The following is a 20,192-nucleotide window of genomic DNA, read 5'->3' as shown; positions in this document are numbered from 1 at the left end:
ACACCCCCTCCCATTCCTTCGACGACATGTCCATCCTGGGCCTCCTGCAGTGCCATAATGATGCCACCCGTAGATTGCAGGAACAGCAACTCATATTCCACTTGGGAACCCTGCAGCCCAATGGGATCAATGTGGATTTCACCAGCTTCAAAATCTCCCCTCCCCCCACTGCATCCCAAAACCTGCCCAGCTCGTCCCTGCCTCCCTAACCTGTTCTTCCTCTCACCTATCCCCACTTCTCACCTCAAGCCGCACCTCCATTTCCTACCTACTAACCTCATCCCGCCCCCGGAATGACCTATCCCCTCCCTACCTCCCATCTATACTCTACACTCCACTTTCCTCTCCTCCATCCATCTTTGGTCCGCCTCCCCCTCTCTCCCTATTTATTTCAGATCTTCTCCCCATCCCCCTTTTCTGATGAAGGGTCTAGGCCAAAAACGTCAGCTTTTGTGCTCCTAACATGCTGCTTGGCCTTTTCTGTTAATCCAGCTCTACACTTTGTTATCTAAAACATGCACATCACAGGAGAAAATTGCCTTTTCCCCCCCACTAAAAGAACCCCTGCCATATTCCTTCTCTCTCTCTCTCTGCATGTCATAAAACTCAAGTCAGAAAGCATTGCAGTAATTAACTGCCCAGGCGGCTTGCTGGTAATCACCTTTTTTTTGAAATACTGTTTTGAACTTTGTGTTCAAAATGACTTTTTTAAAATTCACTTGTGGGATTGGGGCTGGCCAGCATTTCTTGCCCATTCCGAGTTGTCCTTGAGAAGGTAGTGATGAGCTGCGTTTTTGAACAGCTGTAGTTTATTCCCTTGGGTTGACCCACAATGCTATTAGGGAGGCAATTCCAGGATTTTGACCCAGTGACAGCGATATATTTCCAAGTCAGGATGGTGAGTGACTTGGAGGTGATGGTGTTCCTATATATCTGCTGCCCTTGTCCTTCTAGATGGAAGTGGTCATGGGTTTCGAAGGTGCTATCTGAGGATTTTGGTGAATTTCTGCAGTGCATCTTGTAGATAGTACACACTGCTGCTACTGAGCGTCGGTGGTGGAGGGAGTGAATGCTTGTAGATGTAGTGCCAATCAAGTGGCTGCTTGGTCCTGGATGGTGTCAAGCTTCTTGAGCGTTGTTGGGGCTGCATTCATCCAGGAATGTGGGAAGTATTCCATCACACTCCTGATTTGTGCCTTGTAGATGGAGGTGAGTTACTTGCCGCAGTATTCCCAGCTTCTGGCCTGTTGTTGTAGTCACTGTGTTAATGTGGTGAGCCCAGTTGAGTTTCTGGCCAATGACAACCCCCAGGATGTTGATAGTGAGGGATTCAGAGTTGGTAACACATTTGAATGTCAAGGGGTGGTGGTTAGATTGTCTGTTATTAGTGATGGTCATAACCTGGCATTTGTGTGGCATGAATGTTACTTGCCACTTGTCAGTCCAAACCTGTTTATTATCCAGATCTTTTTGCATTTGAACACGGGCAGCTTCAGTCTCTGAGGAGTCACGAATGGTGCTGAATATTGTGCAGTCATCATCAAATATCCCCACTTCTGACCTTATGATGGAGGGAAGGTCAGTGATGAAGCAGCTGAAGATGGTTGAGCTGAGGACACTATCCTGAGGAACTCTGACAAAGTTGTCCTGGAGCTGAGATGTCTGACCTCCGACAACCATGACCATCTTCCTATGTGTCACGTATGACTCCAACCACCGGAGCGTTTGCCCACCGATAGCCATTGATTCCAGTTTTGCCAGGGGTCCTTGATGCCACACTTGGTCGAATGCAGCCTTGATGTCAGGGGCTGTCACTCTCACCTCACCTCTGGAATTCAGCTCTTTTGTCCATGTTTGAGCCAAGGCTGTAATGAGCTCAGGAGCTGAGCGGCCCTGGCAGAACCCAAACTGGGCGTCACTGAGCAGGTTATTACTGAGCAGGTGCTGCTTGATAGCGCTGTTAGTGACACCTTCCATCACTTTACTGATGATCGACAGGAGACTGATGGGGCGGTAATTGGCCGGGTTGGATTTTTCCTGCTCTGTGTGTACAGGACATACCTGGGCAATGTTCCGCATTGTCAGGTAGATACCAGTGTTGTAGCTGTACTGTAACAGTTTGGCCAGGGGAGTAGCAGGTTCTAGAGCACAAGTCTTCAGTACTATTGCCGGAATGTTGTCAGGCCCTGTAGCCTTTGCAATATCCAGTGTCTCCAACCGTTTCTTGATATCATGTGGAATAAATCGAATTGGCTGAAGACCGGTATCTCTCATGCTGGGGACCACTGGAGGAGGCCGTGATGGATCATCCACTCAGCACTTCTGGCTGAAGATTGTCTCGAGTATTTCTGCCTTACCTTTTGCATTGATGTGCTGGGCTCTTCCGTCATTGAGAATGGGGATATTTGTGGAGCCTCTTCCCGCGGTGAGTAGTTTAATTGTCCACTACCATTCACAACTGCATGTGGCAGGACTGCAGAGCTTATATCTGATCCTCTGGTTGTGGGATCACTTAGCTCTGTCTATCACTTGCTGCTTTCGCTGTTTGGTGTGCAAGTAGTCCTGTTTGGTGGCTTCACCAGGTTGATACCTCGACTTCAGGTACACCTGGTGCTGCTCCTGACAAGCCCTCCTGCACTCTCCATTGAACCAGGGTTAATCCCCTGGCTTGATGGAAATGGTTGAGTGGGGGATATGCTGGGCCAAGAGGTTACAGATTGTGTTGGAGTACAATTCTGTTGCTGTTTATGGCCCACAGCGCCTCACGGATGCCCAGTCTTGAGTTTCTCGATCTGTGTGAAGTCTGTCCCATTTAGCACAGTGATAGTGCCACACAACACGATGGAGGTTGTTCTCGACGTGAAGGTGTGACATCTGTCCATAAGGACTGTGCAATGGTCACTCTTACCAATACTGCCATGGACAGATGCAACTGCAGCTGGCAGATTAGTAAGGATGAGGTAAAATATGTTTCTCCCTCTTGTTGGTTCCCTCACCACCTGCTGCAGACCCGGTCTAGTGGCTCTGTCCTTTAGGACCCGACCAGCTCGATCAGTAATACTGCTGCCAAGCCACTCTTGGTGGTGGACACTGAAATCCCCCTCCTAGAGTACATTTTGTGCCCATCCCCAGTGCTTCCTGTAAGAGGTGTTCAACATTGAGGAGAGACTGATTCATCAGCTGAGGGAGGCCGGTATGTGGTAATCAGCAGGAGGTTTCCTTGCCCATGTTTAACTTGAAGCCATGAGACTTCCTGGGGTTCGGGATCAGTGTTGAGGACTCCTAGAGCAACTCCCTCCTGACTGTATACAACTGTGTCTGTCCTGCCAGTGAGACAGGACCTAACCAGGGATGGTGATGGTGATATCTGGGACATTGTCTGTAAGGTATGATTATGTCAGGATGTTGCCTGACTAGACTGAGAGACAGCTCTCCTAGTTTTGGCACTAAATTCCCAGATGTTAGTGAGCAGAATTTTGCATGGTCAACAGGGCTGTTTCTGCTGTTGTCTTTTCAGGACCTAGGTCGACGCCAGGTGATCCGTCCAGTTTCATTTCTTTGAGTCTTTGTCGTGATTGGTAAATCTGAGTGGCTTGCTAGGCCATTTCAGAGGGCAGTTGAGAGTCAACCACATTGATGTGGGTCTGGAGTCACATGTCGTCCAGACCAGGTGAGGGTGGCAGACTTCCTCCCCTGAAGGACATTATTTAACCTAGGTGTTCCCAACAATCGGCAATGATTTCATGGTGATCAGTAGATTTTTAACTCCAGACTCTTTTTTGAATTCCAATTCCACCATCTGGCATAGTGGGATTTGAACCCAGGTCCCCAGAACATCAGAGATAATGGGAACTTCAGTTCGGTTTCTAGATTAATAGTCTAGTGATAATACTACTTCCCGACCTCTAAATTAAACAAGTCCGACCTTTGTGAAACATAAATCTAAAAATCCATTTTCACCCAAAATCTCAACTAAAACTATTGTAATATGAGCCTTCTTCAGAGTTTGGGAGTTCAAGTACAGATTTGGAAAAACTGAACAGAACCATGGTCAGATTCGAAGGATTGAACCTTCTACTACATTTCCAATGTTTCTTTAGATCTGAGCAATTTACAATCTATTGCACAACTGATAATAGTTTATAATACGAAATCTACAAGAACACAGTTCTTAGAGCACCCTGATGAATTAAACTATTAATTGTAATGAATAAGGTCCAGACAGACAGTACATTAATGTAAACTAGAGAAAAGTGAGTGAAGGGCAAGTACCAAAATTGTAACATTTCTGAAAAATTCTAGAAGGAAGCTAACTAATTTCAAAATAATGGGCTTTTCCAAAGTAGATGCCCTGATGGAGCAATGAGTGTGCCAGAGGAATTGGTTTCCAAAAAACCAACTTTACTCTCGTTTCTTGCATAATGCAAACTAACCATTTCTCCTTACCTCATAGAAATGGTCACAAGAGTAGTCATAACCAAACCATGGGAGTCCAAGTACAAGCTTTTTGGGATCCACACCCAGCTTGATATAATAAGATAGACCTAAATGGGCAGAAAAATAATGGTCTTAGGTCAACATTGATAAGGAGTAGGCACAGTCTTCACCAGAAGATCATACTGTTCATACCTGATAATGTCTCATCATAGGGAGCATTTGCTTTCGCAAAGCAATCGTCCCTCATTTCACGTTGCATGTCATAGGCCCTCACATATAAAAAGTCACAGGACTGTGCTAACGATGTGTAATCATAGCACTCACCACCTGTACAGTCTGGAGTCCAAGGAATACTCAATGAGACCTATGGAACAAACAAGAGAAAGTTAATCATATCCCACAACTTATATTGAGTAAGACTAACATTATGTGATTCTTTGAAGTGCTCCCAATTGTGAATGGCTTATGGGAACTGTGAAATGAACAGGGTAGAAGTACACCATTGATGGTGACATTAGAGCAAAGGAAGAGGCCATGTGGCCCAGTATATCTCAACCAGTGCAATTCAGCCAGTCTCAGTCTCCCCATCTACACTTTACACGTTATACTTACCCAGATTTTTCTCAACCTGCCATAATCTTTTGCCTTCGGTCGAATCTCCCCTCGGTCTTCCTTGATCCAAGGACAAGTCCAGTTGCCCCAAACTAACCTTGGAGCCCCACTCCAGAAACTTGGAACAACTTTGATGAGTGTTCAAGTCACAGTCTTAAGGAATACCACTTACCTCTTAAAATGTGTGGACCAGAACTACCTTCATAATTTATTTCTGGAATATGGGCATTACTATCTGGGACAGCATTTATTCCTGTCCCTTGTTGCCGTTGCAAAGGTGATAAGTTGCCTTCGTGCACCGCTGCAGTCCATACGCTGTAGTAAACTCATAATGCCCTTAGAGAGGGTATTCCAGATTCTTGTCTCAGCAATACTGAAGGAATGGCAATATATTTCCAAGTCAGGATGGTGAGTGACTTGGAGGGGAACTCACATGTGGTGGTGTTTTCATGTATCTGCTGCCCTTTTCCTTCTGGAGACTTGTGATGGTGGGTTTGGAAGGTACTGTGAAAGCATCTTTGGTGAATTTCTGCAGTGCATCTTGTAGATAGTACATTATGCTGTGACTTAGTGTCAGTGGGATAGGGAGTGAATATTTGTGGATACGGTGCCAATCAAGCAGGCTGCTTTGTCCTCAATGGTGTCAAGCTGCTTGAATAGTGACGGAGCTGCCACTCATCCAGGTAAGTAGGGAATGTGACAGTATGGTGCCTTTAGAGAAATGTGTTCTTTGCTATTTTTCTTCCAGAGAGGTGTTGCCAGAGTGGTACTGGAATGTCTGCTTCAGACAGGCATTTGGTAAACAGCTTGTGAATCCTCCCGCGCATTTTTCTATTAGAATGAGACTAAAGACGCCTGAGTGGGTAGGATCAGGGCTCACACAGACCCAGGAAGGCTTTTAGTTTAGCTTACAGTTAGTTGAAGATTTATGCTGGGTGCCAAGCTAAAAGCTTGCGTTCTCTGCAAGAGTGAAGTTTCTTTTTGATTCATTCACAGGATGAGGGAGTCGCTGGCCAGGCAGCATTTGTTGTACATCCCTAATTAAGTGTCAACCACATTGCCCTAGGTCGGGAGTCACACGTAGACCAGGCCAGATAAGGATGGTAGTTTCCTTCCATAAGGGGCATTAATGAACTAGATGAGACTTTCCTGATAATCAACAATGGTTTCATGGTCATCATTAGACTCTTAATTCCAGATTTCTATTGAGTTCAAATTCTACCATCTGTCATGGCAGGATTTGGACCCAAGTCCCCAGAACCTTATCTGCATCTCTTAAAAGTAAAGAGTGTTTTCCTTAAAGCCTAGTGGTAGACCAATCAAATCACATCTAGAACACAGCATGTTACACTTGCCTTTAAATAAATGTAAAAGTTAGCTTCTAGTCTATCTCCGAACACTACTTTGGGGAAAGGGATCTGATCTGGTCCATAAAAAAACTGGGAGCTCTTGTTTTGGATAAAAAAATTCTCTAATTCTAGGTTGGGTTTTGCTTTATTGGACTCAAAAACAGTGAGTGGTGAGTGTTGGTGTCCTCTAATTGGATGCTGCACATGGTTGGGTTACATAAGGATTACCTTGTGTAATAATGGCTCTTTCAGAAGCTAAGGATTTCCTGGGGGAGTAAGCAGTCACTTTGGGTGGTTTACTGAAGGTCAGAGGTTTCAGAACTGGGGGACAAACTGAAGTTGGGATTGCCTTTGTCCCTGAGGAAAGGTGTTGTAATTGCAGCAGTAACTCAGCATTTACAATTGCCAGGAATGCAATCAGAATCTTTGGAAATGGCTAAAATTCAATTGCAAATAAAGCGGTTTGAATTACTGGCAATGGCAAGAGTGAAAAAAAGAAAGCAAAGCAAAAGAGAGGGAGACAATTACAGTGGAACAAAGAGAAAAAGAGTTAAAACATTTCAAATATGTAAGCGGTGGTGATGACCTGGTAGTATAATTACTGGGCTATTAATCCAGAATTCCTGGTAATGTATGAAGACCCAGGTTCCAATCCTGCCATAGCAGATGGGGGAATTTGAATTCAATAAGTATCTAGAATTAAAGGTCTAATGATAACTATTGTCAATTGTTGGAAAAGCCCATCTGGTTCACGAATGTCCTTTCGGGAAGGAAACTGCCATCCTTACCTGGTCTGGACTACATGTGACTCCAGACCCACAGCAATGTGGCTGTCACTTAACTGCCCTCTAAGCATTTAGGGAAGTGCAAAAAATGCTGACCTGGCCATGACTCCATATCCTGTGGAGGAATAATAAAGATATGAAAAGAAGGTGAAGCAGTTTGAAATGCAATTATAAGCAGAAAGAAGGGTTGAACTTTGACAACAAAGGGAGAAAGAGAGAACTTTTGAACTTCGGAAGTTGGAAATGAAAAGTGAAAGTTGACTTAAAATGGCAGAGGTAAAAGTGACAGGTGGGAGTTGAGATGAAGACAGTGATGACGAGCAATCCCATTGTAGCCAAAGGCCTGGTGGGTATCTGGTTATTAAATATGTCCACGCGTTACCAAGGTTCAATGAGAAGAATGTAGAAACCTTTTTTACTTCATTTGAGAAGGTGACTAGATATGTGAAATGGCCACTGAGCTTGTGGATATTGTTGATTCAAACGAAGTTGGTAGGTAGAGCTAATGAGGTATTTGCATCACGATCAGACGTGGTATCTCGGGAGTATGAGGAGGTGAAAAATGTCTTTTGTTGCATTTGCACGAGCACCAGAAGCCTACAGGCAAAGTTTCAGGAATCTAAGAAGGGAACCTGGTCAAACATATGTAGTGTTTGAAAGGTTGAAACAAAGTAACTTTGATAGGTGAATAAGGGCTTTGAAAATTAATCAAGTATACGAAATATTCTTAGAGAGACTGTTACTTTTGAGAAGTTCAAAAATTCACTCTCTGAAGTTGTGAGAACTCATGAGGAAGAGCAGAGAGTTAAAACTGTAAGATTAGTAGTAGAAATGGCAGGTGATTATCAGTTACATCGTTCATAACTTCGGGGAACACGGTGGCTCAGTGGTTAGCACGGCTGCCTCACAGCACCAGGAATCCAGATTTAATTCCAGCCTCGAACGACTGTGTGGAGTTTGCACATTCCCCCCCATGTCTGGATAGGTTTCCTCCTGCTGCTCCAGTTTTCTTCTAGATTCCAAAGGTGTGCAGGTTAGATAGATTAGCTACATTACCTGTAGTGTCCAGGAATGCGTAGGTTAGGTGGATTAGTCATGGAAAATGTAGGGTTACAGGGATAGGGTAGTGGGGGTGAGATGCTCTTCAGAGAATCAGTGTGAACTTGTTGGGCCAAGTGGCCTGTTTCCACACTGTTAGGATTCTATGAACTCAAAGTTGGCTTCTCACATCAATTTCAAGATGTGAGGGATAGAAATTGGGGGACAAAGAAATCCTCAGGTGGTAAGGAAAAGGACAGGCTATTGACAATAGTTTACCACAGGTTAATAGGAAACATGGGGGAAGAGAAATAAACAAAAAAAAACCATCAGGTGTTTTCAGTGAAAAAGTAGGCCACATGAAGTCACAGTATTGGTGGTTTTAAAAGAAAACAGAGAAGATGGGTGTGGGGAAACAGGGTAACCCTATGGGGTTGTTGAAGTGCTAATGGAAAGCACAGTTGAATCAAAAAAGTTACAAAAGAATGTTACAGCCCGGTCATGAGTTGGTTAAGAAGAAAGTGCCGGATTGCTTAAAGAATTTACTCACATGGGTAAGGTTTATTCATGTGTACCAGGAGGAGTAGGTAAAGAAAATTGCGATTTTATGAGATATGGAAGCAAGTCAATCTATTCTGGTGAGAAGTGTCCGATTAGGGAAAGTGCCTCGGAGAGTCCAGTGAAAAGCAGTGATGTGGTAGTAAGAGTAATAGGAAAATTCTCTTTTCTGAATGTGCAGTTTATTCTCAGTAATGATATAGCTGGATCACAGATGGGAGTGATGTCTTCTGTGGTTGAAAAGCCAGTGGAAAATCAAGCAACTGAGGTGAAACAGCAAGTAGATCCTGGATTTTTCATGATTGTATGGTAACAAGGTCACAAAGCCACAGGTTGAAACAGGAGGAGAAATCAAAGAGCAACAATGATGGAATTGTAGTTCAATTATCAAACTATTTTTGATCAAGTGATTGAGAAAAAACAAGAACAGATGGAAAGTAAAGTGGGTATTTTTAGTTCAGAGTGGTTTACTGAATTACAACACAAAAAGATGGAAAGGTAAACAAGTTCAAGTTGAAAAGCATACACAGAAGAAGAATCTGACTGTATCCAGAATGTCACTACCTTAAAAGTGGTTAAATATACATTATTTGTTAAGTATTTCAAGAGACTGAAGGTCATACCAATTTGTTTTATTTTTTAACTGTGATGTAAGAATAAAGTGTGTTTTGCTTAAAGCCTGATGATGGACCTATCAAATCACATTTGGAACATAGCATTATACACTTAGCATAGACCCTGACTTTTACATTTATCAAGAGGGGATTTATTAAAGGATGATAGTTGATTATCTCTTGTTGGACATGGTCATTGTCTGATCATGACCATGGGTAACCATTCAACACAGTCAACCGTTCCCACTTTCTCTCCATACCATCTGATCCCTATAGCCTTAAGAAATATATGTAACTTCTTTCTATGAAAGACAAAGACAATTTGATGCCTCACTGCTCTCTGTGTGAAGAAAATTTGCCTCAACTCAGTCTTACCCCTGGTTCTGGTCTCCACAGTCATCAGAAACATCCTTCTTGCCTTTATTCTGTTTGGCTCTGTTAGAATTTGAGGATTTTATGAGATCCCACTCACTTCACCTACCTCCACCCCCTCACCATTTCTTGTAAGCTCCAGTGTATATGATCCTAAGCCAGTGTCTCTTCAAAAATCAGTTCTTCTATCCCAAGAATCAGTCTTATAAGCCTTCATTACATTCTTCCCTAGCCGAACTATCCTTCCTCACATAAGGAGACCAAGACTGCTTGGAATGCTTCAAAGCATGGTCTCAGCAAGGCCCTGTACAATTGCATCCTTGCTCCTGTTAAGTCTGTTCTGCCTCTCCCTTTCTCCACATGTCCCACCTGGGACATGCTCATATTAATTCCTTTTGTGCATTCATCTGCCAAGTATTTTAGATTATATCCATGCAATCAATCAGCATCATATTCACTGTTTGGCAAACTTTCACATTTACTGTAAACAGCATAGTTGTGTACCTTTGTCTCAAAATGAGAAGATTGAGTTTCATCCTGATTGAGGATTGGACATGACAATGGAAGTGAACATGATATCGTGGGAAGTACTGAGTCTTACAAGCTGTTATCAAAATACTCATTACATTCAATTCTCCAACGCTCAACCATTTTTTTGCCATTCTTTTACTCCTCTGTTTAAGGCAAAAAGTCGTGACCAAACTGCAATCTCAAAAGTGCCGTTTGTATTTTCATAATGAGCCTGAGTATCCACATGCTTTAAAATTAAGCCAAACATTGAGTGCTGGCAGGCTGTTGATCATTGGCTGGGATGGTGTAGTGGTAGAACACAGTTGGTGACCCTGTTTGTTCACAGTTTCTGTATTGAGGATGTTATGTAGCTATTGGATGGTAGATTTAATCCATCCTGCCTCACTGAATCTCCAGTACGACGTACCCTTCGGGGGAAATTGGACCTGTAAGGGAGCTCAGCTGAGTTTGAAAATAACTTCTCAGAGTAACATCACAGCAAAGTCACGAGTTGTAATTGGTTTTTCAGCTGCTACCATTGAATGCTATGCTTCAACTCTGGTAATTCTGAGACATGTAAACTTCTAAATGAGCAGAGGCAAAGTAAGACTAAGAGATTTCAGAGTACAGTGGAGAATTTCAACCTACTTCTTGTCTCCAGTTTATAGTTAGTAGAATAAGAGTAAGCTTAGAGTACGTTAACGTACAAATAATTAAAGTTAGAGTAAATAAACAAATTTAAAAGATTAATATGCGGCAGAAGTCAGGATTTGAGGCTAATGGAATTGATGCCTTAACCAGAAGACATCTGTGAACTTGAATTCAAAACTAATTGAGAAGGGCCAGTACTTGTGAGGTCTTGTGAAAGCATTTTAACAATAACTTTTTTGTTGAAAATGTTACCCAGTTAAAATGTATAGAGTGCTGTTTACTACTTAAAGGCTCCTTAATTTTGGAAGAGATAGTAAGAACTGCCGATGCTGAAATAAGAGATAACATAGTGTGGAGCTGGAGGAACACAGCAGTCCAGGCAGCATCAGGGGAGTAGGAAAATTGATGTTTTGGGTTGGAACCCTTCTTCAATCTTGACTCGAAACATCAACTTTCCTACTCCTCTGATGCTGTCTGGTCTGCTGTGTTCCTCCAGCTCCACACTGTTATCTCTTAATTTCAGAGGAACCCTTTGTAAATGAATAGATAACTCTTAAAGAATCATGCGGGGATTGTGTAAATACACAATTTCCTCTTGTGGTGATTAGAATCAGGTGGATCTCATTGACTATGAGATCCTTAATTGGGATTGTTAATTTGGGCCAATCGGGGGCCCTGGGTGAGAGATTTAAACATAAGATTCAGAATCTCCTCACTTCAGGCGACTGACTCTGATCTTGCCAGCTACAGCCTGTGTACTGCGCACATGTAAACAAAGTGGGACTTGGTGATAAGACATTGGCCTCTGTGCAGTTATTTTTATCTCTCCTTTACCAAGAGTCTTGATGGAGATAATAAATATAAAAGATTTCCCATGGCAGGAGGCTCAGTAAACAGGATTCACAGTTTCAGAAAATTGCCCTCAGAGCCAGACATGAGGTGAGATGAGTGTTTTGCACATGGAGTTGAAATGTAGAGTGAAAGTTGATTCAATAGCAGCTTTCAAAAGGGAACTGGATAAAGATATGAGATAAACTGGAGAGCTATGAGGGGAGAGTAGGGAGTCACTGGTTCTTTCAATGAGCAGGCACAGGGCATGATGGCCAAATGAACTCCTCCTGTGCTGTGTCATTCTTAAACACATGTGATAGTTACAGTTTAGATCTAGACAATGGTGGAAGCTGTGCGTCGATCCAGCTGTCTCATTGGAGGCTCAAATTGCTGCATTACCGAGACCTGCTGTACCTGCAGCTGAGATAATAAAATGTGGAGCTGGATGGACACAGCAGGCCAAGCAGCATCTCAGGAGCACAAAAGCTGACGTTTCGGGCCTAGACCCTTCATCAGAGAGGGGGATGGGGTGAGGGTTCTGGAATAAATAGGGAGAGAGGGGGAGGCGGACCGAAGATGGAGAGAAAAGAAGATAGGTAGAGAGGAGAGTATAGGTGGGGAGGAAGGGAGGGGATAGGTCAGTCCAGGGAGGACCTGCTGTACCTGCAGCTGAAGTTGATTCAGTGTAAAATAGCTTAAAATTGCCTTATGGCAGGATGATGGTCTAAGAAACAGCAACTAGAAATCACCTCTCCGGGGAAAAAAAGATCCATGTTTATTTATAAATATTTAATTAGTTAAACAAATAGTGTCTCTTTAATACAATTTTTGAAAAAAAATCTTTTACCTGAGATCCAGATAATTTCTTTCTGAAGACATTTTTAACCAGTACGACAAGCTTGTGCAGTCCTTGAACATTTGAAGCATGCTCGGATAGTTCCAGATGCAGTCCGTCCAGAAACTGACGCTTTGTGAAAATCAAATTCTGATTAATCCATTCATTTCGTTGAGATACATCTCCCAAAATATTCCGTTCCACATTAACTGAGGCATAAAGAAGCATCATTTTAAAAACTTTAGTCCAGGAACAGACAGTCTCACAGCACTTTACCAAACAAAACTGCCAACTTCAAGTGGAAAGGAGGGTAGGAAGAATTATTTCAAACCTGCATTTACATAGTTCTTTTACATTTTCAGAGTGTTTTTACATATTGAGAGATACTTGCCTTAATTAGCCACCATGTAGAATACAGGAGTAAGAAAGTTGTTAGAACTTTATAAAACATTGGTTAGGCCACAGGTGGAATACTGTGTGCAGTTCTGATTGTCCAACTGTTGGAAGGTTGTGATTACAGTGGAGGGGGCGCAGAGGAGATTCACCAGGATGGTGACTAGGATGAAAAGTGTCAGTTCTGAGGAGAGACTGAATAGGCTGTATATATTTTCCTTAGATCAGAGAAGGCTGAGGGCGGTGGGAGATCTGTGTAAGGTATACAAAATTATGAGAGGCATTGAGGAATTGTGAAATTGAGGATTATCAGATCAGCCACGATCTCAGTGAACGGTGGAGTAAATTCAAAGGGCTGAATGACCTACTTCTAAACGTACATTTTGTGCCTTATGGCCTTCAGTCAAAGATGGGCAAATAATTCTTCTTATTACCAACTATTGCTCCACCTTGGCTGATGAATCAGTGTAACTCTATGCTGAAGCTTTACTTTGAGGAAGCATTCTGTGCCATTTTGCGCACAAAATATACTCTGGATAGAGGACCTAGGCCAGGTAATGGACTAGTGTTATTATTGTTGAGTATTAATCCAGACACCCAGGTAATGTTCTGGGAACCTGGGTTTGAATCCTGTCATGGCAGATTGTGGAATTTGAATTCAATATTAATCTGGAATTAAGAGTCTAATGATGACCATGCTGATTGTCAGGAAAAACCCATCTGGTTCACTAATATCCTTTACGGAAGGAAATCTGCCATCTTTACTTAGTTTGACCTACATGTGACTTCAGACCCAGAGCAATGTAGGTGCCCTCTGAGCAATTAGGGATGGGCAATAAATGCTAGCCCAGGCAGCAGTGCCCACTTCCCATGAACGAAGTTTGAAAAAAATCTACTCCTAGAGGAGTCTGTTAGAACAATTACTGACAAGTTGGTTGAGTCCTGAAGAACAGAGTTGCTAGACTGGATCAGTGGCAAATGGTCAGAAAAGAAGCGGGAATAAATGTGACAAAATCCCATCTTCAAACTCAGGATACCATACACTATATTGTGTGGTAGTACCACTGCGGTAACTAAGAGAAATGCACATCAGAACTAGCAAAGTTGTGTATCCTTGCAGCACTTTAGGTCACTGCAATAGCAGAATTGTATTTAATCCATAATCTCTCACTTCATGGCTCAGCGTCTGCCTCATTTGGGATTGAAATTCCCAACCAAAGTACTGACGACACGTTTCTAAACTTGCCATGCCCTGAACAGGCTGTTTCAACACTGACCAAATTTCTGTAATTAAGTACCTATTGATTACCATGAAGGCATTGTTGATTGTTGGAAAAAAACCCACCCGGTTCATGAATGTCCCTCAGGGAATGAAATAAGCCATGCTCACCTGGTCTGACTTACATGTGACTCCAGACCTACAGCAAGTTAGTCAACTCTCAGCTGCTCCCAGAAATGGGTAAGGAAACTATTCAGTTGTATCAATTGATACAAGTTTCAACAAAGAAATTAAACTGACAGACCACCTAGCATGGACCTAGGCACCTGAAATGATAATGGCAAAAACAGCCCTGTCAACCCCGCCAAGTCCTCCTAACTAACAGCTGGGATCTGGTGCCAAAGCTAGCTGACTTGTTTCACCAGTTGGTCAAGCAACAGACTGACTAGTCATATTCACGGAATCATGCCTTACAATATCACAGACACTGCAATCAGCATCCTTGGTTGTATCCTCAAATCAGTCAGAGGTTAGAAATACTGTGGTAAGTAACTCCTGACTCCCAAAAGTCTGTCCACCACCCACTAGGCACAATGGGGAGTAATGGAATACTCCCCATTCACCTGGATGGGTGCAGCTCCAAAAATACTCAAGAAGCTTGATGCCATCCAGGAGAAAGCAGCCCACTTGACTGGCACAACATCCACAAACATTTACTGTCCCCTCCACTGATGCCCTGCAGCAGCAAAGTTTAACATCTACAAGATGGACTGCAGATATTCAGCAAAGATCCTCAAATAACACTTTTTGAACTCACAAACACCTCCATCTAGAAGAACAAGGGCAGCAGATACAAGAAACACCACCACCTGTAAGTTCCCCACTTACCATCCTTGTTTTGAAAATATATTGCCATTCCTTCACTGTGGCTGGGTCAAAATCCTAGAATTCCCTCCCTAACAGCGTTGTCTGTCTACCTACCTACAGTACATAAACTGCAAGTAGTTCAAGAAGGCAGCTCACCACCACCTTCTCAAGACACAACTGGAGATAGGTCAATAAATGCTGGCCAGCCAGATATGTCCAAGTTTCTCAAATGAGTAAAAAACAATGTGGCAAATTATCTAAGAATGCCTTGATGCGAAAGTGCAGAACAAATTCAATTAAAATTCAATTTAATTTCTCCAGATTTAATTTCTTCTTGATCACGAGCAGGTGGTGACAGGACTATTAGTGTTAAGGAAAGCAAATGGATGTTGACATTTATTGCAAGAGGTACGGAAAATGACAGGAGTGACATTTTGCCACAATTGTACGGGGTTTTGTGAGACCACATCTTCATAGTGTATGCAATTTTGGTCTCCTTATTGCAAAATCGATATCTTTGTGCAAGAAAAGGGCCACTCAATTGATAGCTGGGATGAAGTTGTTATTGTATAAGGAAAGTTGGAGAGATGGAGCTTGTGACTATCAGAGTTCAGAAGAAAAAGGGGCTCTCACTGAACAGATCCTGAGGCAATTTGACAAGGTGGATTCTGAGATGTTATTTTGTGTGAGAGATTATTATGGGGGACACATTATAATAATGCTGGATTGCTCATTCAAATAGGTCTTAGGAAGTATTTTTTTCTTTTCAGAAGGTGATTAATGCTTGGAATTCTTTTATCCATGTGGGTACTCAAGGTGAGTTATTAAATAATTTTAAGGCTCAGATGGATCGAACCTTAAGTCAAAAATGACTGGGGTTGGACAAGTGAGTGGTGTTCAGACCACTGTCAGAGCCTCCATGATCTTAGTGAATAACAGAGCAGACTTGAGGGGTCAAAGAGCCCAAACTGCTTTGAAATTGTATGTGATAAATGTGGATAGCAACACCAAAGAGATAAAGAAAAAACCAAAAGAACTGCAGATGCTGTAAATTAGGAACAAAAACAAAGTTGCTGGCAAAGCTCAGCAGGTCTGGCAGCATCTGTGGAGGAGAAAACAGAGTTAAATGTTTCAGGTCTGGTGACCCTTCCTCAGAACTGATAAACATCTGTATTCACAGAGAACATTGAACACAGAAAATATTATCTAGAACACTTAATGGAACCCACACAATATTATAACTGGAAGAAGTATCCATTATTTTATGAAAGAATAGTCCAACAGCAAGTAAGATTGTATAGACATCAGAAGAGTAGACAAAAGCTTCTTGTGTTACAAATGGGATACGGAAAAATCAGCAAGGCTTTTATCAGAGCAACAGAGCAACTTCAACATGACCGTTACAGATAGCACAGCCATTTAATCACAATAAATACACAGCACATTAACAGACCATTCAGCCCAACTTGTTGATGCTAGCAATTATGTTCCAGTTCAGCCTGAAAACTGCAAACTGCATGTTCCCTTTCAGAATTCCCTACAATTCCTCATGCATTAGGAGGCACAAAGACATATTATTCCATGAGAAGGTGCATTACAATACCTTTCCAGACAACCCGAACCCCATTTGCATGAGCATGACACAGAAGTTCAGAGGGATGACCATGTGTAACCACAATTGTCGTAATCTTCGACCAGTCGTAATGTTTCCATTCAGGTCCTGTATTATCAAAGACAACAGCCTGGTAGAGAACAGAGCAGTCATCAATTCTGCTTAGAAACACACAAACTAGAAGCAGGACTAGGCCATTTGACCCTTTGGGACTGCTCTAGCATTCTATACGATTATAGATAATTCCATCTTTCCTCCCATACTCTTTGATAACTTTTGCCAGAAGAACTATATCCAGCAGTTTCGTGAAAACCTTTGAGCCTTTGGGTCATTTGCTGGATCATTTGTGTCCATACTCTCCACTTTGCAACATTACACTGAAGTGCATACTACCCTCAGCAACTACTAATCAGTTACTTTGTCATTTTACACCATGGTTTGTCCCAGGATTGTTACATTGTATTACTTTAATCCACACCAGAATCTCAGTTTTACAAAGACTGAGGTCAAATCTTTAGATCAATATTCTGTGCAGATTGCAATCCTGAATCACGGGATTAAACTGTCAGCGTGGATCACACTTCATTTCAGAGGCTGTACATCAGGGACACAGTTTAAGAGAATTTTTTTCCCTGCTGCTGCCCTTATTAAAATATTTTTGCTCTGCTCAGTCTTCCCGAGGCCCCTGTTTCACACAGGCTGTAACTAGAGCAAGCTTCACACTTTCCCATCTGGATTGTAGACAATAGGATGTTCTCTGCATCTGAGCTGGCTCAGCTTCCCCGATCCCGAGCCGGACTCAGCCTGGACCAGATCCTTGGCTTGTGTCAACAAGCCTTGTCCAGTGGGACTGGAGCCAGGCTGAGAGGGACACTCTCTTTCCTAGCCGAAGCCAGGCCATCCCCGAGGAGGGAGGGAAAATGAACATCCTAAAGAGGAGAATTTCTCCCAATTCCCACAACCGAGCAGAAAAGATCGAGCACGGGGTAGAGAGAGGAGCTGCAGCACATGGGGAAAGACAGGAGCTCCCGTCCCACTGTTCCAATCGAAGTAAAAACCGAAAGAACAGGAACAAAAACAGAAGTTGCTTGAAAAGCTCAACAGATCTAGCTGCATCTATGAAGGAAAAAACAGAGTTAATATTTAGGGTCTGGTGACCCTTCTTCAGTTCTGACCCGAAATGTTAACTCTGCTTTTTGCTTCACAGATGCTGCCAGATCCTGAGCTTTTGCAGCAACTTTGTTTTTACTCCTAGTGTTGAAAAGTGACCTTCCAAAGACATCTTCGAGGCAACAAGAGAATTGAATGGTTTGCAACACCCACCTCGACTCGATACTGATATCTCTCGGGCAGATGCCTGCACAGTTCCAGGGATGAACATGGGCAGAAACCGATGGGTTCAATCCCGGAGCCTGGGCGCGTCCCCAAGGCCAGAACCGCCACAAGCTGCGCCGATACTAAACTCCAGCGCATCATCTCGGGCGGGGACGAAGATCTATCAGACGCAGCGAGATGCGTTATTTATACCGAACCTTATGTGAGTGATGATGCCACCTCCTGGCTCTCTATCTCTATTTCAGTTAGTGTGACAACGAGAAAATGCTGACGCAAACACTTGCCCGGCAAATGTAACTTTGTACAGAAGTCCCTTTCCTCCTTTCGTTCCCTCGTGGACAACATTCAACATTGAATCATAGTCATAGAATCGTATATAACAGAAGGAACGCTCGGCCTATCAAGTCTTTGTCGCCAGAAACACACTGCTCCCTGCAAGATAACAAGGTGTGGAGCTGGATGAACAGAGCAGGCCAAGCAGCATCAGAGGAGCAGGAAAGCTGACGTTTCGGGCCTAGACTCTTCATCAGAAAGCGTCTAGGCCCGAAACGTCAGCTTTACTGCTCCTGAGATGCTGCTTGGCCTGCTGTGTTCATCCAGCTCTACACCTTGTTATCTTGGATTCGCCAGAATCTGCAGTTCCTATTATCTCTGCTCCCTGCACTCGTCCAACTTTCCTGTACTTGGCCTGAAGCATTGAATGTTATGAAACTTCAAGTGCTCATCCAAGCACTTTTTAAAGTTTGGAAGGTTTCCAGCCTCAACTACTCTCCAAACCCCCAGCACCCTGTGAGTGAAAGGGTTTTTCCCTCAAGTCACCTCTCTCCCTCCTCCCTTGCACCTGAACATTAAGATTCCTTGTTATTGACTCTTCAACAGGGGAATAATTACCTTCTATTCATGCTAACCATGCCACTTTTAATCTTATCCACCTGTATCAGGTCCTTCCTCAATCTTTTCTGCTGAAAAGAAAACAAGCCCAGCTTATCCAGTCTCTTGTCTAGCACAGCTGAAATGCACTATCTCAGGCAACACTGGGGACATAATGGTATTATGTCTAAACTATTAATTAAAATGCCTTAGAAATTTTCTGGGTAGTTGAGTTTGAATCTGGCCATGGCAGATTGTAGAATTTGAATTCAATTAAGAACCTGAATTCAGGGTCTAATGATGACCATGAAACCATTATCAATTGTCAGAAAAAAAATCTGGTTCACTAATATCCTTGAGGGAAGGAAACTACCATCCTTAGCTGGTCACACCTACATGTGACTCCAGACCTATAGCAATGTAATAGACTCTCAACTTCACTCCTGGCAATCAGGAGTGGGCAGCGAATGCTGGTCTAGCCAGTGGCACTCACATCCTGTGATTGAACTTTAAAAATTCTGTAAATTTCCTGTGCATTCCCATCGGTGCAATCAGACTGGTCTGGAGGACAGTTGAGGCAGGAAACCTTGCAACCTTTAAAAATTGCTAGGATGAGCACCACAAGAGTCAGAACATTCAATCACACCATTCTTATAGTGTGGTGACCAGAACTGCACACAGTACTCTAGCTGTGGCCTCACCAACGTTCTGCACAGTTCCAACATGACCTCCCTACTCTTATAATCAATGCCATGATTGATAAAGGTAAAGGTCCCTTGTGCCTTCTTTACTACCCTTATATCCTGACCTGCCACCTTCAGAAATTTGTGGATAAGCACCCCAATATCACTGTGTTCCTCTGAGCTTTCTAGTGTCCTGCCATTTGTTCAGTACTCACCAGTCTTGTTCCTTCTTCCAAGCTGCAACTTTCACCCAGCACCTTTGAGGGTTAAATTTCATTTGCCAAAGATCTTTCTATCCACCTGTAAGGTAAAAATTTCTTTCTCACTTAGCCAGTTTTTTTTACACGTCACCCCCACACCCCCATTCTTATCTTCATCATGTGTATGTGCATCTATAATGAAGAATGGAGAGTCAGCACTGATCCCTGTGGCACGCCTGTGCGCAATGGCTTTCAGTCACACAAACAGCCTTCTTCTACCACTCTTTGCTTCTTACCATTAACCCAATTTTGTATCCAATTTACCAAGGTACCTTGGATTCCATGTGCTTTACCCTTTTTATTAATTTCCCTTGTCAAATGCCTTGTTAAAATTCAATAACATAAACTGCACCATCCTCAC

At 42.9% G+C, this 20,192-nt stretch overlaps 1 protein-coding gene across 4 annotated transcripts in view; it reads right to left on the bottom strand.

Annotated features, from left to right (window-relative positions):
• LOC125456081 (di-N-acetylchitobiase-like) overlaps positions 1–18,390 on the bottom strand; it is a 29,915-nt gene extending 11,525 nt beyond the window's left edge. For 3 of the 4 annotated variants that reach the window (XM_059648167.1, XM_048538773.2, XM_048538775.2), the window contains exons 1-5: positions 18,007–18,390; positions 16,675–16,813; positions 12,605–12,801; positions 4,630–4,801; positions 4,447–4,544 (exon numbers count right to left, since the gene is read on the bottom strand). In XM_059648167.1, the coding sequence (XP_059504150.1) occupies positions 4,447–4,544; positions 4,630–4,801; positions 12,605–12,801; positions 16,675–16,813; positions 18,007–18,159 (759 nt within the window). In that variant the 5' untranslated portion in view covers positions 18,160–18,390. The remainder of the gene's footprint in view (positions 1–4,446; positions 4,545–4,629; positions 4,802–12,604; positions 12,802–16,674; positions 16,814–18,006) is intronic. The other variant, XM_048538774.2, reaches the window with a different exon arrangement.
• Positions 18,391–20,192: the final 1,802 nt, after the last annotated feature.

The sequence above is a fragment of the Stegostoma tigrinum genome, chromosome 8 (genome assembly GCF_030684315.1).
Source record: "Stegostoma tigrinum isolate sSteTig4 chromosome 8, sSteTig4.hap1, whole genome shotgun sequence".
NCBI classification, from domain to species: Eukaryota; Metazoa; Chordata; class Chondrichthyes; order Orectolobiformes; family Stegostomatidae; genus Stegostoma; species Stegostoma tigrinum.
The sequence above is the reverse complement of the archived record's forward strand: the minus strand, read 5'-3'. Positions and strand labels throughout refer to the sequence as shown.